Raw genomic sequence first — 25,532 nt, forward strand, 5'->3', positions numbered from 1 at the left:
AAACAAACAAAGGAAAAAAGTCCATATTATTATTAATTCCTGAAAACATTACCAGAGATAACACAACTTTCTAAGACTGGTACATAATAATATTTCCCTGAACATGAGGGTCAGGGCTAATGATGCTCTATATTTCATGGGATGAAAAACATGCTCTACCTTGAGATCCAAGTGGAGGATATACATCTGGTGCATGTACCTTATCCCCTCACAGATCTGCTTCATGAACAGGATGGTGTCCAGCTCTGTTAAGCTGCAGTTTTCATCAATGATGCGATCAAACAGCTCCCCACCTTCCACACTGCAGAGGGAAGAGGTGAAACTTTTAGCCCTGGCTCCATGAACGCCACATGTGTTTCTTGTGCTAAGTCGCTGCCCAAGTTCCTCTAGCTCTTGCAACAGGTGTGTGTATGCAGCCTTCTTTGCTGTGTGGAATACATGATGCTTATGTTGGATACCTTCAGTATACCTTATGTATATATCTTCAATGTCATACAACTGAAGTCTCAAAGTCCCTGTCATTAGTAGCTGCATGTACTCTAGGTGAGTCCATGTGTATCACTTAACAGATATTGGAGATGAAGAGGACTCAAGGACACACTGAGGTGGAATTCCAGTGTTAACAGAGAGTGAATCACGGTCTTTGCCTTTTTAGACTAAGTGTAATGGCAAAGTGCTTCTATGTGGCTGATACAATAGTTTTCCAAATGCCTGATATACTATGGCAAACAAAACAAACCAACTTTCAGTGTCTGTTCAGTGTAGAACTACTTGAGATCTACTTGTGGTGGGTGTGCTGGTGTAGGACTTTGTAGACTTTGGATGAAAACCAGGGCATCACATGCTAGGCAGGCACTCTACCACCTGAGCTGATTGAGTCTTTACATAAGTGATTCTGAAATGAAGCTGCTTAGCCTAGTATCACGGGCTTTAGCATCTGTTTTGTGTTCTGGAATGCTAAATCATCCCCCCCATCCACAGCTTCATTTTGCTAGGTTTTAGTTACTCATGGTCACCTGTGATCAGTATAGCACAGAATATTCTGAGATAGAGACTGCATTCACATAATTTTTGCTTGATATACTGTTGTAATCTATGTATTTTTGATGATTTAATCTTTATCATAGGTATTTAAGTACTGATAGGCTCAGCACTGTTCCCAATTTTAGTCATCCATTAAAGGTTTGGAACACACCCTCAAAGGTGAGGGAAATCACTGTTGAAGGAAACAAAGCTCACAATCCACTTTCCTCTAGGTTGCACAGGATAAAGTTCAACCTTGGTTTGGGACAACAGAGCTTGGACATGGGCTCCATCTATTTTTTCCTGCTGCATCTATCAGTGAGTTTCACTGGGAGATTGCACTAAAAACCAGTTTCCCTTCTGACTCTGGCAAACACTTGTGTCATCTGCAGCTCAGATCCAATGGTACACTGCCCATGGTTCCAGCTGGGTCATGGGTTCTGTGCAGAAAGTGTGTGAAGGTGTGTGGGAGGGACAGGACACCTACTACTCCATGACTAGAATGATGTCATGCTTGGACTCAAAGGCATCATAGAGCTGAATAAGGTTCACATGGTCCAGCTGGTTCATGACGCTAATCTCGTTCTTCACATCCTCCTAAGGAGAAGGAAAGAGTTCATTAGTGTGGTGGAGACTGGCCCAGAGGGAGAGGAGACACCTCCCATGGCCTTTACCTTATCCTTTGCACCTCTGATCTTAATGATTTTAGCAGCCAGCTTCAGGCCTGTTGCTTTCTCTTCACATTTGTGAACCTGACCAAAACGCCCCCTGCCAAAGAACAGACAGTTCAGTGAGGCATGGTAGTCTGCAAGGCTCTGTAGCTGTCCCTGCCAGGTGGACAGTATGAGTTCCCAGGTATTGCAAGCATGTCTCAGCTTCTGGAACAGCATTGGCCAAGGTGAGTTCTATGGGTCTGCTATATCCCCCAAGGAAGTTGTAATGGTCTTTTGTTTTTTCTCCAAGTCAGAAACATTGCCCATTACAAATCTCTGTGATGTAAAGGGGATGAGAAAGCCCTGAAAACCTTACATCTTGAATTATATTTGTGTGTGCTGTCTTGACCTAAATCCTAGAGGTTAACCTCATCAGTATGCTAATGCTTATTGTTGTTTGGGGCAAAGGAATTTGATCAGTGTCTCCTGTAGGTGAATTTTGAATTGAGGACAGTGGTCCTTCCTTTCCCTCCTCCTTTTTAGCTCTCTCTCTGTCACTCTCCATGATGTCATCCACTATGATGTGATGCAGCAGAGGACTTTTCACCACATCCAAGTGAATGCTGGTACCATGCTCTAGACTCTCCAGGACTATAGACTAACTGAACCTGTGTCCATTATATAGTATCCAGACTTCAATATCTCATTATAATAGAAAATAAGATACTACAGCTTCTCAATTATATAATCATATTCAGAAGTGCACACATATGAGCAACTTGACTTGCTTCTCTTAGTGCTTATTTAATAAAGTAAGGCAGGGAACATGTCTCTACTCTTTTCATTGGTGGCTATCATGGCAGAGAGTGAAAGGGAAGGTTTCATATCAACATAGTGAACCAGAAAACGGTCACATTATTGTTGCCTATAGAGATAAGCGTGAACATGCTTGACATGTACAGGAGTAGTAGCCCAACCACCATGGAAGTAGGTGGATCTTGGAGAATTACTCTGCATTACCTTAAACATATATAAGTAAGTGGCTATTTTATTTCCAACATTCACCATAGAGGCCCTCTGTGTTGGCACACATATGAACATAGCCCCAAGTATTTCTCATGTCACTGTGATTAAGAAGATGTCTTCCTCCCCCCTCCCATTAACACTAATCTTAGAACTGTCTGGTCAGCAGTGATGTCCTGTCACTGTCTGACTCTATGCTGGGGCTCTCACATGACTTATTCTGGAAGGACCTAGATACTGAGGCCACCTCATAGCATCCATGCTGGAATACCATACCGGTAGTCTCATGCTAGCTGAACAGACATGAGTCATTGTGTTCATCAGAATTCCACTGGGTGAATGGAATACATAGGATAGCCTAAAGGAACAAAGGTTTGTTTTGACTCATGGTTTCAGAGGGTTTGAGCTTTCGTCAACTGGCTCTGTTTCTTTGGGCGCAGCACAGCATACCATGGTGGCAGAAGAGCTGCCCACTTCATGGCAGCTGGGAAGCAAAGGGTAGAAGAGGATGAGAAGTCACTGAGGTTTCACTACTGTCTTCAAGGACATATGCCTAGTAGCCTAATCTCATTCAGCTAGGTTCCATCTCCTAAAGGCTCCACCATCTCCTAATAATGCCACGTAGTAGCTGAGCTTTTACACGCATTGGGAGAGATTTTTAACATAAATGATGAGACGGATATATAAATACCCCAATGCCACAGAGCAGGAGATGAACCTAGGAAAACTGCCAAGACTTCCATGGTATTCGCCTGTTTCAATTTCTCCTCCAAGTAAAAGATTCGCTACTACATAAGGAATCCTTACCACTTACAGCAACATGTACTTGGTCCACCATCTTAAAACAATACACACTTAATTATGCTCTTCTAACCTATTTTTTTAGCGCAGTATGGCCACCAATGTTGAGGTGAGCCCACAACAAGCAATGGCAGACCTCAAATCCAACTGTGTCCAAAGAGGCAGATGAAAACTTTTAAAGGAGCCACTGACAAAACTTGGCCCACAATGCAGCACAAAGCCTGGAAATCATTTCAATGTTCCTTCTGCAAACAACTCTTCTCCTTCAGAGGTGTAGCTGCTGGTGTGCCACCGAAGTCCCAGAAGACCCAAATACTTCAGTTTGCACTTGTGTTTCTGAATACTCATTTCTCCCTCATCCCATCCCCACTGGCCTGGAGGGACTTCTGCAAGATCAGTTGCCAAGGAAGAAAATTTTCAGGTGTTTCTACATGGCAGAGGGCAAAGGAATACGGAGTGGTAAGGGGAGGACATGGCTTTAAATTAACTGGTTGCCCCTTAATATCCTGAGGAAACCACTCTGAGGTATCATGCATGCATACCCCCCATGGGTTGGTTGTATATATAGTACAATTTTCTTCTCCCCTGTAGTAAATCCCATTAGGTAGGCTTTGAGTTACAGGAAGTCATTGGGAGACTGTGGATGAAGTGGGAAAGGAAAAGGTCCCCCAGTGTAACCCTGATCCCTGATGAACTCTAATCTTCTCTCTTTAAGAGACAGTGTGCACTTAGATGACACTCAGATGAGTTCTTCAGTGAGAACAGCAATCAATTGAAATGAAAATAGTCCTTCGTGTTATAACAGCTAAATGGAAAACCAGCGAGAATGATAGGAAGGTGAAATCCACACCACTAGAAACACATAGATCAGAACATTCTGGCATTTCTAGCTGGCTTTGGACAGTTCCTGAACCTTCTTCTGGTGACTCATATTGGGTTTTTCCTACTCTCAGACGTTATGACATGATAAATTAAACAGATGCTAAATGGGAAGTATAGCTACCACGTCAACCGTCTAGGACAAGTGACAATTTTCAAAAATGGTTAAAAACTTTTAAAATGTTTGTTTTTTAGTGTTTGCAGTTCTCAAGTCGAGACCAACAAACATTTCTGCCACCTTGGGCTCTGCATCTCAAAGACTCTCTGCTTTTACTGAGACATTGTTCAAACTGGGCCTTACTCACCCTCCTAGGATCTCAGATTTGCTCACGGTGTACAAACTGTCGACTGCAGCATGTTTGGCCATTACAATCCGGTGATCAAATGGGGCTGCAGGAGCAGGGGCATCATCTGTCAGGGGAGAAGGAAAAGGCTGACCTCCCAGCATCAAGCAACATGCCTCATAATAACAATCAGCTCATTAAACTGGTATACAATCAGCCACCTGTCTTAGTCCTAATGACCCTAGAATATAAATTTCCATTTCATGTGTGAATAGTCTGTGACTCATGAATATCTTGTCGGGTGTCTTTGAGAAACAATGTTATCCACAAACTCTTTAGGATGGCTTTTAGAAAAATGCAAGACAGTGAAGAATATGTAATCCCAGAACAGTCAAACACTTCAGGAGCTGGAGCTCAAGTGCAGTGGGAAAGCATTTTCCTAGCATGGACGAGATTCTTGGTTTGATCTCCAGCACCGCATTTCTTTTCAAGCTTTCAAGCCTGAAACCATTTTTCATTAGACCAAGAGAAATGAATTGATTCATCTTTTTGGAAAATGCTCCTGTATAGTTCATATTTTAATTAAAGCAAAGAGGAAAAATGGAGAGACTTGAATTATTTCCTGTGTCATTGAAATATTTGATACTGTATATTGCTTTCTAGAAGTTTTAGGCTTTATTTCAGAGGCATTTAAAGTACAGAGATAAATTTTCTCTGGCTGAATGTAAATAAAACACCCAATAAAACTGTAAGTTATATGCTACAGCCATCCAGTTTCTCCCAGTCCACCCTCCATCTTGTATGTCTAAGTGATAGTCTGCATCAGCATGAACCCTACCAGACATAGCTACTCAACAATACTTCTCCTAATGGTCTTCATATTTTCCCATGACAGTTTCTGTCCATGAATTTGCTCATCTCCATTTCCTTATTAAAACAGCTACAGCACACATACAGCAAGGGTACAAAGAAGGGGGAGTTTTTAAAAAGCTAAGTTCTTTATTTTATTTATTTATACACTTATTGGTTTTCTGAGACAGAGTTTCTGTCTGTGATCTTGACTGTTCTGGAACTCACTCTGTAGACCAGATAGCTCAGACTCAGAAATCTGCCTGCCTCTGCCTCCTGAGTGCTGGGAGTAAAGGTGTGGAACACCACCACTGCCTGGCTCCAAAACAGCTATGTTCTTTAAACTTGGCATTTATCCAATATATATTTCCTGGTCACTTAGCTTGTTCTGGGTATACTATCAAATATTAATATTAATTTTGCTTAATTAATTTAGAATTTTTATATTCAGATAGCATAAATCTCATGGTATCTAGTTTGATGTAAGCATTCACCTCTCATGCCATAAATATACTCTGAAATAAAACTAGGAGAGAATTCTTCAAGAAGTATTTACTGCTTCAGATTTTGTTCAGGCTGGGAAGATATCTTTGTGGATAAAAGTGCTCTATGTGCAAGTCTAAAGACATGAGTTTGGGTCCCTAGGATCCATGTCAAAAGTCTAGTGTTGTGCCTGTAACCCCATTGTTGATGGGTACAGCCTAGCTGCAGTGTCAAAGGAATATAGTAGAAAATGATAGAGCAGGACATTTGGTGGCCTCCTCTGGGCTTCACACATGTACAGGTGCATACCCTGAGCACACATGTTTATAGGCATCCCATATATATTACATACATATTCACAAATACCTAAGATAGATAGATAGATAGATAGATAGATAGATAGATAGATAGATAGATAGATAGATAGGACTATTTCTTTTACATCCACAAAGAGTGTCAAGTTAAATACACTAATGGCATTTATATGGCATATGTTTCCTTAAAGCTGTTAGGATAAGAGAAATCCCTTTGGAATGTTTGCTGGGGATAGTTAGGAAGCTTTAAAAGTCCAGAACAAAAATTACTTCCTACCTAGTAGAATGGCCAGGTCTTTCTCTCTAGAGGCCGTCATCCCATCCTGGGGTCTGTCATCCAGGCTCCTGGCTGGTCTGGTTTCCTCCATACTCACTCCATCTATCCTGCTCTTTTTGTTGTCCTCACTTAGGAAGCACTCCTCTGCCACTCTGCGCTTACTGCTGCCAGCAGACTCTGTCTGTTCGGCATTCTGGAAAGGGGATCCTGATGCTGAATTTCCCAGGATTCCTGGTGTGGAAATGGCCTTGATATTACTGATGCATCTGGAAAATAAAATACATTTGCAGCTCTCAGTGTTTCAAGGAAAAATTGTTCAGATTGTCAAAACTCTTAGAATTGAAGCTTTCTTAGGATGGTGTTTGGGACGATGATATACTCTGTGGCACAGAGGTGACCGGTCCAGCAGCTGAGGACATCAAATCCAAGTAGACATAGAGAGTCTTCCAAGGACCTCACTCTGAGTTCAAAAGTGGTCTATAATTTCTCTCTAAACAGAAGAGAGAAATTATAGAAATTATAGCAATGATCTCTCTAAAGATTGACAGCCACAAAAGAACAATTATTGGTGGAAGAATTAGCTTAATTGGCATGTTTTGGTAGTTTCTGGTCTTCCTAAGCACATTTTGTCATGATGGAGTTCAATAATAACCAGTGTTTAATATATAGAAATTAGATTTCTTCAAGATTAATTTTAAATATATTAAAGCTAAGAAACAGCTATGACTTAAAGACCCCCCAAAAGACATCAGAAGTGTTTAGATACCCTTTGCTCCAAACAAATACTCACCATACTTAGAGCAGCTAACATGACACTTCTTAATTTTAAGGAAGAAACTTAGTCAATTATCTACTTCATAAAATACTAGGGAAGAAACAACTGATGTATAATGGATTAGGTCAACTCCTTCAAATTTGGGTTTTTAATTTACAATTCAACATAATCATTATTTAATTCTTAGCCTTAGAGAGGATATGTTTTTTAATTGTTAAACAACAACACTCTTTACTTGGTGTTTTTTTCTAAGAGTATTAATTGCTGGAGATATCCAAATTTGTGATTTTTAGTGTTGGTGTAAGACTTAGAAATAATCACATGGGGGTCAGGGAGGAATCACAGGCTTAGCTTGAACAAGGCCCTGAGCGCCAGCCCAATGGAGGGAAGCAAGGAAGGAAGGAAGGAAGGGAGAAAGGACTGACAGGGGATGGAGAGACAGAGGGAGAGAGGTAGTGGGGAGGCAGGGAGGAAATAACTGAAAACACTGGCAAGAAAAAAGAGGAATAGCAGAATAGGAAAATGTAATCATGAAAAATCAATGTAAGATAGGAGTGCATTCTAAACATTGCCTTTAAAAACATCTTCATTTGTCTTTCAAAATGGCCTCAAATACTACAGCACAAAGGCCTATAAGAGACACTGTTGTGGAGGTGTCATATTGCAGCACTACCTTTCATGGGATGGGCCGCCATTCGTTTCATCAATGTGCTGATTTTCAGTGGAATGTTTGTCCAGCACTGTTCCACTTCCAGCTGTTGAAACTCTGTGCTCAGCTTCTGTTCCCCTGGCGTCTTCCTTAGAAGGAAGCCCATTTTTCCCTCCTTTGTAAAACAGGCATCTGTTTTTATCCTCAGTGTCCTGTTTATCTCCCAGGATGTTGCTCTCTTGTGTCTCCAGACTTTCTATGCATGGACCATCTTTTCCACCTGCATCCTCTCTTAGCTCTGTGGAAATGCTCGGAACAAAATCTGCCTTGTCTTGTCCTTCTCTATGGCAAACAGCACAACTCCCCTGAACTTCAGAGGTGTTGGTCTTCTCCGCATTTTTCCTGTTGAGTTTGGTAACCTTTTCTTTCTCAGAGGAGAACTGGTCTTTCTGGTCAGATCTCTCTAGAAGCCACAGAACACAAAACATTTCAATGAAGAATACACATGATCACCTTAATTTTGGCTTCTTTTAATGGCATCTCTAGTCTGCCTTCTTTTTTAACAGCAGGTTTAAGCTTTCAAAAGCAAAGCAGAAGGAAATATGCCCAACTGACTGAAAACTGCATAACAAGTGATTTTCTTATTTGTAAGTTCAAAGCCAATCAGATAAAATATTTAAAGAAATACCACTCATCCCCATAGGAGTTAGGAATGTGTGATTTCCACCAAATAAGAGTAATAGCAGAACTCTCTCCATAACCATTGAGTCTCCTAAGGATGTTACCTGTGAAGGCTGATGTCTTGCCACCTGGGACAATCGTCCTTTCATTCGATGCAGGGTTGGACCACACGTTTTCCTCAGCCTGTGGGTGTACAATCAAGCAATCAAGGTTACCTACTGTTTACACACTTTAGCCTCAGTGCTTCTGAAATAGGCTATGCAATTCTTCATATACAGAGCATCACAGCACCATAGGACATTTAGTGTTATACCTGGCATCTCCCCACCAATGCCAGGAGAGCCCTGCCTTCCAGTTGTGATGACCAAAAAATGACCCCAGACATTTGAAATTTATTTTCTTTAAGTTTTACAGTGTATAACACATCCTTACTGACTATATTTACTCTGTGGTGCAAAATAAAAATCTGAACCCTATTCTTTTGTTTGTTTGTTTGTTTGGTTGGTTGGTTGGTTTTTTTTTTTTTTTTGAGGCAGGGTTTCTCTGTATTGTTTTGGAGTCTGTCCTGGAACTCTCTCAGTAGACCAGGCTGGTCTCGAGCTCACAGAGATTCACCTGCCTCTGCCTCCCGATTGCTGGGATTAAAGGCATGCGCCACCAACGCCCGGCTGAACCCTAGTCTCATCTATCTAAAATGTTGCTAATTTTCTTAAAAAATAATGTCAATAAAGCAAAATGTCTCCAAAGATTACTAAATGTCCTTGGGAGTAAGGGAAAATTTGTCTCTAGTTGAAACTACTATATTAAATAATTCCATTTTAGTTGTTTTGATTTGGCTCACTTATCATTTGAAGAAAAATCAGAGAACACATGAATGACTTTTCTAAACTATGTAGAGGAGATGAAGGCAGTGAGCTTTTGTTCAATAAGTTTTTATGTAAATTAGAAACAATCTTATTTTACATACCAATTCCTGTTCCCTCTCTCTCCCATGGGTGAGCTTCTTAACAACTAGCTCTTCCTTTCCCTAGAAGATACCTTTCTCCCAAGCAGCTACATGTACTCACAATTCTAGCTTCCCCAAATTAGTATAACAAACCCTTCCACACACTGTGTGAAAGGCAAAGAATAGCCTAATCTTCACAAATTCTAAATTATAGGTTGTAAATTGATAAAATCCTATGAAGCCGCAGAAAATCAGTTCCTCCATTCTTTAGAGGAGAATACAATTTGCCCTGCAAATATGATAGATCATGTAAGAGCCAACTGTAGGGACGAAGACAAATTGCAATATAACTCAGAATACTTCCCTTTTCCAGATGGGTGTCTCACCACACAAAGGCACAGTACTTTCTATAGTACATCTATAGAAAGCCAAGGTTGAAGATCAAAGCCATAAAAAGCCTCTCCCTTTTATGTCAAGTACAGAGATGTCAGTGAAAAATGTCCTTTAATTTCCTTAGGTGAAGTCAGTTGCTACTTCTGTATGTGGGCACAGAACTTGGCATTTATGCCAATACCAGTGTCCCTTGTAACACTTCACTGAACTGTTTTTGCCTGTCTGTTTCCTACTAGGTGCTGGGCTTATGATGGTCATGGTGCTTAGACTAGAAACATCACATAGTCATGCTGATGGTGTTGTAATGATGGGGATAACAATGAAGATGATGATGATAGTGTGGTCATAATGATGGCAATAAGAATAGGAATGACAATGATGGCTAACATGTATTGAACACAAACAAGTCTACCAGAAATTCCTCAATGCACTTTGCATGGTTAACTCACTCATGATTCACAAAAACTCCTTGCGAGAGGCTATCAACCTCATTTTATAACTAAGTCTGTATCCTAATTCTTTTCTCTGCTTGGTCTGTTCTCTAAGTGGCAGCATACTCTGTACTATTTTCCTGGTATAGAAATGGATTTTAGCTAACCTGGATAGTTAAAACTGATGTGGATCTACTGCAGAATAGACACCATAGAATAAGAAGAGCAGAGGGCATAAAATAAAAGCATTAACACAGCAAGAAAGGCATATGTGTTCGTTAGCTAAAAGATTAGAATTTACATGGAAGTGGGCAGAAAGAGATGATTTCATTTTAGTTCTAAAACATCTATATTCAAGTTAGTCAGATAAGGCAGTCTAACAAATTGTGTTGATGGCAATTTATATCTGTCTCTTGGTAATTTCTCTTCTGAAATAAAAATGTCTAGCATATTGGTAGGCACCATGCTTTGTGATTTATCCTGTGTGGCAATAGATACTACAGAAAGAGCAAAAGTGAACTTGATAATGATGAAACCCAGTGTGTGTTCATTTATTTCAACCCATCAAAATATGTAAAAGTGAGAGTTTGCTATATAACCCTGTGGAGCCAGTTGGGCCACGAGTACCCAGTGGCGAATGTGAGCGTGAGGTGTCCACTCTCCTCAGGCAGAGTCTGGCCTGGCCAAGTGCAGAGACTGTCAATGCTGAAGACACAGGAGCCAGTCACCGCACAGGGCTTCTCTTCCTTTTTGTAATTATGAGTCACCTGTGTTTTACCATTTAACTAATGCATGGCCTCCAGTCATTGCCACCGGCTATTTATAATTTCATTTCCCTGTGTGATACTGACATCTAGAGGAACCGAAGTGTCTCTAACAGACAGAGTAGTATTTTTTTCCTGTCCTCTCCTTGTGTAGCTACCATGTGGCCTTTTCTCTGCAGCCTTTTCAGTTGCATTCCAAGTTCTCTGTAGGAGTTCCTCAAACAGGACATGGCTCTGTGGATGCATTTTACCTGTTGATCAAAAGTGACATTTGTTCTATATGAATGTAGCCATAAGGATCAGTGCTGTTCAGGAAGAAATCCATAAAACCATTCCTATCACCCTGCAAAGGGGTGAATCAGAATGACACTCCTCTACTGCATTCACAATTCTGGCTGAGATGAACAAAAAAGTTCATTTCATTCAGGTTCATCTATTCAGTCATTTAAAAAATATGTATCTATTTGCATATGGGTACCTTTGCAAGTGCCTACCAATATCTTCTATAACAATTCTTATTAAATTTATATTTTACATAGTTATGTATATATATATTAATAAAATTGGGCAAACATAATTTATGAGTTACTATAATAAATGTTGTTTCTAAAAATAAATATGCACACACACCATCAGTCTATACAACTGATGAATATTTTAGAGTGACTAACTTTTACTGATAACTGTGTAAAATCAAATAGTTCAGAGGCCCATTTCTCTAGGCATGATGGTTAGATTTGTCACCTTGATACAAACCAAGCACCAGGAAGAAGGAACTTCAGTTGAAGAACTACCTCCAACAGGCTGGCCTGAGAGCAGCTAATTTTCTTGATTAATGATTGATGTGGGAGGGCCCAGCCCATTGTGGGCAACACCACCCCTGGGCAGACAGTCCTGGGTTGTATGAGAAAGCAGGCTGAGGAAGTCACAGAGAGCAAGCCAGTAAGCAGCAGTGTTCTTCCATGGTTCCTGCCTCTGCGTCCCTTGTGTTCCTGTCCTGGCTTCCCTTGAGGAGGCACTGCAATCAGCAAGTATAAACTGAATAGACCCTTTCTTCCCCAAGTCGTGGTGTTTATCACAGTAACAGAAAGCAAGCTAGGATACTAGGCAACACGATTCCAGTCATATTCTGATTTTTCTTCATTTTCTATTTTGAAGAGAACAAACGTTCTAATTAGCTGGTTCAAGGACAAGGACATAACTAGAACTCTCGGTTTATTTCTTACAGTGTTTTTCTTTTTATACAATCTGCTCTCCATATGAGGTCAAGATTCACTGCTTAGATGCCTGCTTTCCTTGCTCATCACACACCTTACACCTGTGTCATCTCTAGAGTTTGCCATGCCAAAGGATCCAACCGTGTCATCTGTAGAGTTTGCCACGCCAAAGGATCCAACCATGCACATCGGTGAGCACCCACTGCTGAAACATGAGGTCCTATCTGTCCTGTACTTCAAACCCACATTCCAGCAATGGAAACAGTGAGATGACTGAACAGGAAGTTAACACACAAGTACAAAGAACTTTGCCTTCCCCTTCTCTCATACCCAGTCAATAAAAACTATCCTTTAAAAATCAACTTAAAAAATATGTAACCTTAACAGTGACAGTAAAAGTGAACTGTCACTGGACTTCAACAATACTGTAGTCAGTTTTTGTGTGTTTGTGCCACCAAGGGACACATCTGTCCTCCAAATGGAATCTGGAGCCATCTATTTTTGGTTCTCTAGAACTTGACCAGGAGAATTTAGGACTCTAAAAAAATGCTTAGAGCAGTAGTGTGTGATGAAGGAAGAAATGGTTCTGCTGGTGTGACGGTGTTCCGACATTAGGGCTCATCACAGGCAAGCAGTGTCCCCTGAGGACCATTGCTAACAGATCCTGCCACTGCCCCTCACATCCTCGCTCCACTTTAGAAAAAAACGCTACGTGATAATCACATCCCTGCATTTGGGGATTATAGCTGCTTCAGAACAGTAAAACCATAACATCACACATGGAACATAACCAAAACTACACCCTGAAGAGTGGGTCTGTATCTCATTACTATGGAATGCCATGGTGAATACTTTCTGGTCACTTTAACCTAATGTCTAGTAATAGAAAAACAAAATTAAAACGATTTAAATGACTTTGTTAAATTTTAACTAGGTTCTTCATGGGAGAAATGAGAATGAATAGTTCCTGACAGGATACAAAGAGGAAGATTTTTAGAAAAAATAGTAAAAGTACTTACGTTCCCCTATTTAAATGTAAAAGATTAATTTTAAGACCTTATGTCTATTTATTGTTTATTTAGAGTGACTGTGCCACAGTGGAGTATGGAGGTGAGCAGGCAACCCGTTGGAGTTGATTCTCACCTTCAACTACGTGGGGGCTGGAAACTGAGTACAGACTGCCAGGCTTGGCAGCAGTACCTTTATCTGCTGCGCCAGCTCACCAGTCTGATGAAAGATTAATTTTAGAGATCGTTTGCAAATAGATTTATTTCTCTTCATCCTCAGATGCTCTCAGATTCCCTGTGCTCTAAACACGGAGGAAACACCCTGGTCAGACAGGAGGAACTCTCACACAGCGCAGCCTGTGCTGTGGGCTGTGGGCACTGGCATGGAGTAAGCTAAGACAGGGTCCCACCAACAGAATCCAGGAAGGAAATTGTTGGCCTTGACCTCAGAACCGAGGGAGCGACTCCTCCCTGAGCTGTGGATGACATCAAGCAGAACCAGTCACCTGAGTAAATAATCCTGCCCAGAAAATGAAAGCCTTTGGACGTGTCCACAAAGCTGTGAACAGCTCCATTCAGAACCATGAAAACCAGACTTTGGAGTCTGATGTTACAGTTGCCAGTTCAGCGAAGTCTAACTAGATTGTCTGTCAAATGGAGATACGTGAACATATAAGATGGATTGCTGTGTTTCTTGTTGTTGCTGTTGTTCCAATTTTTAAAAGCCAACTGCGCGTGTTCCTCCATCTTCTCCAGGAGAAATAGCCAGTATAGCACAATGTTACTCCAGTCACCCTCTTTGGCTATTCCTTGCTAACAAGGCCTTTTCTTCCTTCCTTCCTTCCTTCCTTCCTTCCTTCCTTCCTTCCTTCCTTCCTCCCTCCCTCCCTCCCTCCCTTCCTCCTTCCTTCCTTCCTTCCTCCTTCCTTCCTTCCTTCTTCTTTCCTTCCTCCTTCCTTCCTTCCTTCCTTCCTTCCTTCCTTCCTTTCTTATTGAGGGTTAGACCTAGGACCTCATGCATGCTAAGCAAACCCCAACCCGAAAGCCCACACAGATATATGTCTGAAATAGTTTTGGAAGACCAGTGACTGAGGCTGGCCACCAAAGACAAGAGTGTGGAACCCTGGTGTCTACCCTACCATTGTTAGGGTACATGCGATGGAACACAGCTGTGAATGCCCCCTTCCACTCTGTTATCCAGCCTATCTCTGTCAATTTTAGAAAAAAAAAACAGTTTAAAACAAGCAAATTATACGTTTTTCCGAATGTTTAGTCCCACTGGGTGTTCTGTCATGCAAATCTAACTTTGCTTCATCTTATACCAGATGGCTGAGCGGAACTAGGCTAAGATACCTTATAAAATATTCATATTCCTTTTTTAAATTTTTTTACTTATTTTTACGTGATTGTATGAGTGTTTTGCCTATGTGTATTTACTACATGTGTGTCTAAAACCTGAGAAGGCCAGAAGAAGGTGTTGGTTCCTTTGGAAATGCAGTTATGTTGTAAGTCTCATGTGGGTGCTGGGAACTGAACCCAGGTCCTCTGGAAGAGCAGACAGTACTCCTAACCACTGAGCCATTTCTCAGTTCCTTGTGTTTCTTTCTATTTCTCTCTGCCCCAAGACAGAACACTGAGCCCCTTTCACTTCATTCTTTTCCTCAGAGAATGACTTTTCCAAACCTGCTGACCCAGCCTGCCCTCTTTTGCTCCATACATTCCTACTCTAAATGCCTAGTCCCCCAACCCTGAAGATTTGAATAAAAGTGGTTTACAGTAAACCAACAGCCAGCATCAAACTAAATGGACAGAAACTCAACGCAATTCCTCTAAAATCAGGAACAAAACAAGGCTGTCCACTCTCTCCATACCTTTTCAACATGGTACTTGAAGTTCTAGCTATTGCCATACGACAACAAAGGGGGATCAAGGGGATACAAATTGGGAAGGAAGAAGTCAAACTTTCACTGTTTGCAGACGATATGATAGTTTACATCAATGACCCAAAGAACTCTACCAGGGAACTCTTACAGCTGATTAACACCTTCAGCAAAGTGGCAGGTTACAAGATCAACTCAAGAAAGTCAGTAGCCCTACTATATACAGATGATAAAAGGGCTGAAAGAGAAATCAGAGAAACATCACCCTTTACAATTGCCACAAACAACATAAAATACCTTGGGGTAACGCTAACCAAACAAGTGAAAGACCTGTATCGTAAGAACTTTGAATCTTTAAAGAAAGAAATTAAAGAAGCCCTCAGAAAATGGAAAGATCTCCCATGCTCTTGGATAGGTAGGATCAATGTAGTAAAAATGGCAATCCTGCCAAAAGCAATCTACAGATTCAATGCTATCCCCATTAAAATCCCAGCACAATTCTTCACAGACCTTGAAAGAACAATAATCAATTTTGTATGGAAAAACAAAAGACCCAGGATAGCCAAAACAACCCTGTTCAATAAGGCAACGTCCGGAGGCATCACTATCCCTGACCTCAAGCTCTATTATAGAGCTATAGTCCTGAAAACAGCTTGGTATTGGCACAAAAATAGACAGGCAGACCAATGGAATCGAATTGAAAATCCGGGTATTAACCCACACACATACGAACATCTGATCTTTGACAAAGAAGCTAAAAATATACAATGGAATAAAGAAAGCATCTTCAACAAATGGTGCTGGCATAATTGGAGACTGGCATGTAGAAGAATGCGGATCGATCCATGTTTATCGCCATGCACAAAACTTAAGTCCAAATGGATCAAAGACCTCAACATAAATCCAGCCACACTGAACCTCTTAGAAGAGAAAGTGGGTGGTACCCTTGAACGAATTGGTACAGGAGACAGCTTCCTGAACATAACACCAGTAGCACAGACAGTGAGATCAACAATTAATAAATGGGACCTACTGAAACTGAGAAGCTTCTGTAAGGCAAAGGACACAGTCAGCAAGACAAAAAGGCAGCCCACAGAATGGGAAAAAATATTCACTAATCCCACATCTGACAGAGGGTTGATCTCCAAAATTTACAAAGAACTCAAGAAGCAAGTCTCCAAAACAGCAAAGGACCCAATTAAGAAGTGGGCTGCAGAACTAAATAGAGAGTTTTCAATAGAGGAGTCTATAATGGCTGAGAGGCACTTGAGAAAGTGCTCAACATCCTTAGCCATCCGGGAAATGCAAATCAAAGCAACTCTGAGATACCATCTCACTCCTGTCAGAATGGCTAAAATCAAAAACACCAATGACAATTTATGCTGGAGAGGATGTGGTGAAAGGGGGACACTCCTCCATTGCTGGTGGGAGTGCCAACTGGTTCAGCCACTTTGGAAAGCAGTATGGAGATTCCTCAGAAAAATGGGAATAAACCTACCACAAGACCCAGCAACTGCACTCTTAGGCATATATCCAAAAGATGCCCATTCATATAACAAAGATGTCTGTTCCACTATGTTCATAGCAGCTTTATTTGTAATAGCCAGAACTTGGAAGCAACCTAGATGTCCCTCACCCGAAGAATGGATAGAGAAAATGTGGTACATCTACACAATGGAGTACTATTCAGCAGAAAAAAATAATGGAATCATGAGATTCGCAGGCAAATGGATGACACTAGAAGAAACCATCCTGAGTGAGGTAACCCAGTCACAAAAAGAGAAACATGGCATGTACTCTCTCATATATGGATTTTAGACATAGATCTGGGGAGTGCCAGCCTACAATCCTATTGCCAGAGAGTCTGGGAAACAGAAACTTCATTTACTGGCTGGTTAAGTACTGAGCTGAACTCAAGAAAGCCAGTATCAGAGAGGGAGGACTGATGATCAAAGGGATTAAGACTGGGCTGGTTGAACCCCCAGAAACAGCTGACCAGACAAAGGTTAACTCTTGAATCCCAGGCATCAGCCTGGGAATCCAGCATGGGACTGATCAAGACCCCCTGAATCTGGGTGTCAGTGAGGAGGCCTAGGTAATCTATTGAGCCTTGGACAGCAGATCAGTACCCATCCCAAGTATACACACGGTCTCTGGACTCCCATAGAACAATGTGAGGTGCACTCTCACCCTGAACTCTTGGGGAAGGGTCTAGGCCCTGCCCTATATGAAATGACAGACTATGGACACCCCCATGGAGGGCCTCACCCTCCCTGGGGGAATGAGGGGATAACGGGGGGGGGGGATGGGGGGGAGGGCACGGGAGGAGGGGAGGGAAAGGGAGAGGGACCTCGTACTGACTTGTGAAGCAACCTTGTTTCTTATCTAAATTTAAAATGGAAAATAAAAAAAATATTAATAAAAAAAAAGAAGTGAGTCCTGCACATTGAGGTTCTCCTAACCCGACTCACAGTTGCATGTACTGCCACCACCTGTGTTGGTTTGGGCTAGTTTATCCTTTGTTTCCCTTTTTTACTTGCCAAGTGCTGATTCCTCAATCCCACAAAACCCGCATGCCTCTTTGACCTCATCCAGAGCAGAGCATCTACAAATCACTGCCTCGTTCTCACCCTTGACCCAGGTGTACAATATTAAGTGGCAATCAGTCTAAAGAACCACCCTGGGGATCCTAAATCCCCTTGCAAAAGTGACCTATGGAGTACCCAAGGAGAACTGTAAAATAAAAAAAGTCAAGATCCCTAACCACACCTCTGGTCTTTTGTCCTAAGACTCTCTGCATGCTTCTTGATCATAATCTTTTAAGTAGCCAGGGAAAGACTAAAACTGATGGGGAGAAACATCATCTGACAAGGCCTAGAATTATTTATAGATCTTTATATAAAAGCAAATCTGAAAACCGTAAGCCATGGTATCTTTTAGCCTCCTCAGGGTTTGGTGGTAGTAGTGCCACATCTAAGAAAATGTGAATGTGAGTCGGTAAATGAAAAACAAGATTCACATGGAATCATTGCTCCTCTACAGTCACCTGGTGAAATTGAGTCTTACATGTAAAATTCTTTTTATACTACACAAGACTAAATCTTGGAAGATTTGTCCAAGAAGTTTACAGTGTTTTTTCATCACCCAATAAACCTTTTGGTTTCTTCTGCTGGAGACAGTTTTAAGAGCACTCATTTCACTTGGTGTTTTCAGTATGCATTTTATTTTAGACTCATTTTTATCCCTTCATCGCCTGCCTCCTGCCCCAAGCATTCAATCTGTCAACTCCATCTCCCAAATCAGTTCTCTGTGGTGCCCTGTGCTGGTGAAGCCTGGACAGGAGAACAGTGTCTCTTAGGACGAGGGGATGTGTGGCTTTTGGGTGGTAGGGACCTCAGAGATCTACCTAAACTTAGACTAATTGGACAAAATGGCTTGTTCCCTACAAGTAGGAAAACTGCAATGCACTATGAAGTAGAATGGCTTTTAGAAGGTTGCCATTTTAAATGGGAAGCGACAAAGCTCTTCAAAATGTCCCTAGGCTTGGTATATCTAATATGAATCCTAGGTTAAAACTAATTGGGGTGGGGTGGTAAAATGGCTCTGCAGGTAAAGCCTAACAACTTGAATTGAACCCTTGGAATCCACATAGTGGAAGGAGAGGACTAACTCCCAGAGGTTGTCTTCTGACCATACACATGCCATAGCATGCACATAGTGTTAAGTAAAAAAATACTTTTAAAACCTAATTCATCCGAAGTGCACTAAACCTCTAGTTATCTGGCCCCTTCTATTCAAAATGGGTCTGTGTACTGGACATCAGTAGCATTTCCTAAAAGCCTATTAGAAATGCATACAAGGCCTGGGAAAGCAGCTCAGAGATATAGCGACCCAGAGGCATGCATACCTCTAGGTCCAGTCACCAGAAGAAGGAAGGAAAGAAGGAAGGGAGGGAGGGAGGGAGAGAAGGAAGGAAGGAAAGCAGAATCTACGGTCCTCCCTTGTTACCTAGAATCTGCATTTCAACTAGTCCTCAGATAATTTCTACACACATTAAAATTTAAGACTGTGGTCCTAAAATTTACAAATGCCCTTTCTTCTGATAGTCTTAATCTGGCTTAGAGCCCAATAACATCTCTCACAAATTTGCAGAATTTGTGCAGAACCATACTCTGAAAAAGCATGCAGAGTTCCTAAGCATTTATTCAAGACCTAACTTGGCAAAGTGTTCCTCTGCAGATTTTTTTCTCAAAAACACTTCTCCCATGTCCTCATTCTCTACTTTGAATCTCACACATGTGTAACATCAGACCATGTTGGAAGTATTTGTCTGTTTGACCCTACCTAGGAATATTAGTATTTCTAACATCTAGCTTTGTGTCCAGCACATGATAGACAAGCATTGATTGGCTGCTTCATTCGTTAGTAAGTTGGGAGAGATGAATTCCAGGCAGTGACTGAGCATATTGAATGCCTGTATAAAATGTTTCCGAGACCTTGCAATAGGATACACTTTACTATTCTCCTTCAGCAGCAGACCCTGATACCCAGCTCCCAGAATCCTCTAGTGCCCAAAAGTACTTTCATGTAGGGAAAGTTGCCAATCTGTACCTCTATGAAAAACTATAGTCTTCTTGGACCTTTATAGGACTGAAAATCTGTGTGTCACCACTAACATCTGGAACTCTATTCCAGTGTGGTTTTGTAAAGTAATTTACCATTTGACCGCCTTCTCAGCAAATTTCTTATTCCTAATGAAAATCAGAACATGCACTACAAATGTTCATTTGTTTAATGTGCATGGTTAACATCTGCTATTACATTTCTGCACTGGCTGTAGCTTCTTCAACATATAACTTCTTTAACACATTAGCACAGAGAGACTCTTCGTGGATCCTTCTGATGAGAAAGGAGAAGAGGTCTGAGTTAGTCATTGCCACTGTCACTGTTCACTTTATTACAATATGGAATCTAATTTTTCCAGAAGGCAAGAGCAAGCAGCAGCTATTTCCTTTGAAATATTTGATGAAACGTCTATGTTTAACACTAAATCAGTTGTGAAATAAATGTCTCAACATCTTACTATTAAAGTCTTCACATCCAGGCGTGGGAGCACTGTGCCTATTGTCCCAGCTGTGTCTAAGGCTGAAGCAATGTCACTTTTGCCCAGCAGTTCAGGACTAGCCTAGCCTAGACAACATAGGAAGACCTGCCTAGAGGGGGTGTGTCTCTACAATATTTTTAATGCTGATTATACATCACATGTGTTATACTGTCCCTTCTGCTTTATAAAACTCACAGAATGGCAGGAAAACTAAAGGAAATTCTGACACCTTCAATGATCATACCCTGAAGCTTCTGTTGCAAAAATCCACTTTTCAGGTGCTTTGCCAACTACCCTCACTCCTGGAACCTGCCCTCCATTGTGAAGATGACTTCCCAGTGGTGGGGCTCCTAATTAATAATGTCTCTGTAGCTCATGGAACAAAAAGCAGTCAATACTTATTTTCTTCGCGTTTTGGCTCATGTCTGCATCTCAGAAGGCAAGCGCTCTGCTTGGGCTTTAAGAACAGGGTCTCTCTGCATCTGGGACTTTAACCAGGGTTCTGCTGGACTCAATCACCAAAGTTTCCCAAGTATCTCTATCTGAGGTTCTCTCTAAGGGGGAACGTAGTACACAAACTCAACATTCCATTTGTTGTATATCCTAGGACTTGCACATAGGTGTGTGTGTGGGGTGCTTGATATCTAATTTAGCAAGGCCTGTATACCACAGGCATTGGATTCAGCCTTAGCCTGAGCAGTGCATGAAAACTGTGAGGGCCACCTTCCCTCCTTGGCAGTGGAAAGCTCCAAAGGAACTCTCCAGAGGAGAAACAAAGATGTATTGGGCAGGGCCTGTGCTCACAGGAAACAAACGGATGCAGATTTGCTCCTTCTTCCACTACACGGAGAGCTGCAGTAAATAAATGCTTACAATGAGGCGACAGCTGGCCTCTGCAGTACACCACAATCACAGAAGGAAAGTTTAATTATGGGTATTCCAAGAGCAGAATTAAAGTCTGTTTCCAGTTAGAAGTCTCACATAAAGCCATGCCCCATCTGTGTTTACTACATGCAGCTGTGCCTTCCCAACTGCTTAATGAACTTTTTCTTCCCCGTGAACACTGCCCTACAGGAGTGCACAAACGCAACCACCTGAAGCGCACGGCCTGAGCAAACCCTGCATGAGACAACCCGGGACTGTATATGTGTGTTCTCTTCCAGTTACTAAAGGCTTTCATGTGACACAATCACCACCTGAGATAGTTCAGCAAACTGCAGAAAGGAAGTCTGCACTGTGACATGAGAAACTTCTTTAAAATATACAAGTAACGTTCCCCAGCTAGTCTGATTATACATCCTTATTTTGTGTGTTAAAATTTAAGTGGTGGTCTACATATACTTACATTACGCATATAATGAGATCAGTTCAATTTGTCATTTAACAATCATTAATAAAAAATTCATTTTGATCTGATTCAGTTCTATACTGATACACTTCTCAAACTGGTCTCATTATTGGTGGAGCAGATGTGCACAAAGATGTAACTCACTGTGACAACATCCATCAAAGTTGAACACGAAAAGTGCTTTTTGTACAGTTTCTATGCTGTTGTTCATTTTTAGTCACTCCCACAAAATTGATGGTATTGGCATGAAGGTCTCCTGTCTAATAGACTAGTTATCTGGTGTGAAAATGAGTAAGCTCGGGCTCCAGGTAGATGCTATAAACATGCTGAGAACATGTTATGAATTCTTTTAGTTTGTATCACTTGAATTTTTCTCTCTACTAAACTTATTGTGACAATAAACTCCTGCTGCCAAAAACAACAACAACAAAACATCTTCAACTCAAAATTCTAAACTCTGTATTTTTTCAAATGAAGAAATAACCAAGGTTGGTTTGTTATGCAAAATGGTATTTATTTTTAATGAACTTGCATTCCATTTAAATGCATTATGTTTTTACTAAAATATTGTTTCTATTAATACCAATTCAATTAAATTTATGTTCATCAAGTGCACATAACCTTTTCCCTTCTAAAAGATCCAATTTATTAACATTTAGAAACAGGAATTTTAACTGCATGCCTTTAATCCCAGCACCTGGGAGACAGAGGCAAGCAGATCTCTGAGTTCGAGGCCAACCTGGTTTACAGAGAGAGTTCCAGGACAGCTTCCAAAACAATACAGAGAAATCCTGTCTCAAAAAACACCAAAAAAAAAAAAGAAATAGGAATTTTGATAGCAATAATCTCAACTGAAGTATACTTTCTTCAAACCATGTTTCACTTGAATAATAACCAGTGTTAAAGTTCCCCTGTTGAATTCATGAAAATAATCAGACACTGGCTCAAAATAAAGAAGCTGGGAAATCTGGCAGTGCATCTACAAACATATTTGTACTTATAAATATTAAAAGTGTGTCTAGGCCAGCAGATGGCTCAGTATGTAAAAGGACTTCCTATGCAAGCCTGAGGACATGAGTTCAATCCCCCACACCCATAGCAGAAAAGAACAAACTATTGAGAGTTGTCCTCTCTCTCTCTCTCTCTCTCTCTCTCTCTCTCTCTCTCTCTCTCTCTCTCTCTCTCTCTCTCACACACACACACACACACTCACAAACACACATATACACATTCTCTCACACACACAGGTAGGTGATAAAGAAAATTTATATATGTGCTCATCAGTAATATTCTTTAATGAAAACCCCACTTTTAAAACTTGGCCTTTGAGCATTACAAGTGGTTTCACTCTTCTGCAATGTTATGTGAGTGACTTTTCTTTTCTTTTTTTTTTTTGCATATACAAAAGAGTTAACCTTTGCTTATCAGAGTTTAACTTTGCAGATTTTCCCCACAAGACAATCTTCTTTGTCATATTGACTGTATGAAGAGGAAGAAATTAATACCTGTTAACAAACCAGAAGGGATCATACACCAGAAACAATATATTTACTTTGACACAAGCCATGATAATCACCCAGTGCTTAAGGATCCTGGCAGCTCACAGCTACTGAAAAGCCAAAACTCAATGTCCTAGCCCACTTCATCTCTTATCTTGTTACTTCACCCTCCACTTTATCACTACAAGTTCTGGCTCCCACAGAGAAAGTGGGTGCTTCAACATAGAATTTTGACATAGGAAGAGCTGAGTTGATCTTCTGGGATATATACATTATCCTGCATGGCTCAAATCCTTGAAATCATAGGGTTTCTTTCTCAATGAGTAACTCTGATATGGAACCCTTTAAAAACAAATTCTAGAAAGTCTAGCCTCCATTTACAAGTCATGTAGCTATTAAAGTTGAAGTTGTGTCCATTCTCTTAGGAGATGCTTGGACTAGTTCATCACGGCTACTATGGCCTGCCTCCTGCTTGGGATGTACATCACTCTCATTTTTGACATCTCTCTACACTAGGCATCATAACACCCTCACAGTTGTCTTGTTTACTAGTCTTCTTGGCATCTAAACACTGAGCACATTTATTCTCACTCCTTTTGGTAAACTCATCCAGCCTTCAACTCTACACCAGTCATTTCAAAATATATTCCTCTAAATATTCAATATTCAAAATTATTCCTCTAAAACAATAATTACTAAATCTTAAGATATGATTATACTGTAAAGGGTGTGTGTGTGTGTGTGTGTGTGAGAGAGAGAGAGAGAGAGAGTATGTGTGTGTGTGTGTGTGTGCACGCACACATGTGTGATATACCTGTGGATGTACACACCTGTCTGTATGTGGAGGCCAGAGGATATGTACTTGGAGGCCAGAGGATATTGGATGTTCTGTTCTAGCCACCCTATTCCTTTGTGATGGGGTTTTCCATTGAACTTGGAGCTAAGCTGGTAGCCAGCTGTCCCAGCAATTTTCCTTTGATATTATTGTGCAATTTTACCTTGCACAATGCTGGGGTTAAAAGCTCATGTGTGGCCACACTTAGTTTTTTACATGAGTGCTGGAGATTTGAACTAAGGTGCTCACACTAGCCCAGGAAGTCCTCTTACATGCTGAGTCATATTCCCAAACCCAAGGATTTTGAACTTTGTGTATCAGGAAAAGAAAACATCACCTAACATCAATGTCTCATACTCTGAATTAGCTTGTTGCTAGAGTTTGGATCTGAATGTTCTTCACAGGTTATGTATTCATGTACTTGAACTTGGTGATGTTGAGAGGTAGTGGAACTTTTAGGAGCTGAGGTTTAGTGAGAGGTCTAAGGTCACTGAGAGTACATCCTCAAAGAGATTGTGGGATGTCAGTCATATCTTCTATCTCCCTATTTTCAGACTGCAGAAGATGAAATTCATTCTGCTGTAGGATACTTGCCATGATATGTCACCCCAGACACACACCAGTCCCCAGAGCAATTGAGCTACTGAACCATAGATTGAAACCCCCAAAACTATGAATTAAAGTAAATCCTCTTTCATTTGTGACTTATTTGTGGAACTACGGAATCTGGAGCAACATAGAGCCTGATCTGTGAAGAAATTTCACCTATCTGATAATCCAAAGCCAAGGTTGCAGAGATGCCTCAGTCAGCAAAATTTCTGCCATGCAAGCTTGAGAACTTGAGTTCAGATTCCAGCACCATGTAAGCACTGGACACAGTAGCACATATCTATGACCTTGGCACTGTTGGGAACAGAGACAGGCAGACTCTTGGGGCACACAGGCAAAATAAATCAGTGAGTTCCAGGTTTGTGAAGGCTCCTTTTTGAAAAATAAGATGGAGGAAATACAAGAAAATACCTGATGTTGTTGACCTCTGGTCTTCACTCCCCTCCCCTCCCCCTCTCTTTCTCCAAGCTCTCCAAGGTCATTGCAGGCATCAGGAGTTGGGCACAAAAATGGCATCAGGAAACTAATAAGCAAGTAGAGGATATAGCTAAGAATCTGGTAAAACTGCTCTCAACACCCATTATAAGTATCGTCCATTTTTCTCCAGCAACTGATGTGATTTTAATGTTCAGTCAAGGTTGAGAACAATTGTTCTAGGGTTACCTTGTCTTGCCTTCAGTAGACAGTGACTTTTGTAGCCCTAGCCAAGGACTCTCTGGATTTGGTTAATGATTCACCAAACAATAACTGTGTGTTTAGAGACACTAACACTGGCCAACAAAGAAGCAAAGTACTATCCTCATTGTCT

General features: G+C 41.0%; 1 protein-coding gene across 3 annotated transcripts in view; it reads right to left on the reverse strand.

The window, feature by feature from the left end:
* The window catches only part of Mylk4 (myosin light chain kinase family member 4), a 79,815-nt gene that overhangs the window by 15,198 nt on the left and 39,085 nt on the right, over positions 1 to 25,532 (reverse strand). For all 3 annotated transcript variants that reach the window (XM_040755778.1, XM_021225027.2, XM_040755779.1), the window contains 7 exons: positions 8,796 to 8,874; positions 8,035 to 8,473; positions 6,587 to 6,852; positions 4,685 to 4,790; positions 1,698 to 1,791; positions 1,511 to 1,620; positions 160 to 301 (listed from right to left, as the gene is read on the reverse strand). In XM_040755778.1, coding sequence (XP_040611712.1) covers positions 160 to 301; positions 1,511 to 1,620; positions 1,698 to 1,791; positions 4,685 to 4,790; positions 6,587 to 6,852; positions 8,035 to 8,473; positions 8,796 to 8,874 — 1,236 coding nt within the window. The remainder of the gene's footprint in view (positions 1 to 159; positions 302 to 1,510; positions 1,621 to 1,697; positions 1,792 to 4,684; positions 4,791 to 6,586; positions 6,853 to 8,034; positions 8,474 to 8,795; positions 8,875 to 25,532) is intronic.

This window comes from Mesocricetus auratus, unplaced genomic scaffold (genome assembly GCF_017639785.1).
Source record: "Mesocricetus auratus isolate SY011 unplaced genomic scaffold, BCM_Maur_2.0 Super-Scaffold_100013, whole genome shotgun sequence".
Taxonomy (NCBI): Eukaryota; Metazoa; Chordata; class Mammalia; order Rodentia; family Cricetidae; genus Mesocricetus; species Mesocricetus auratus.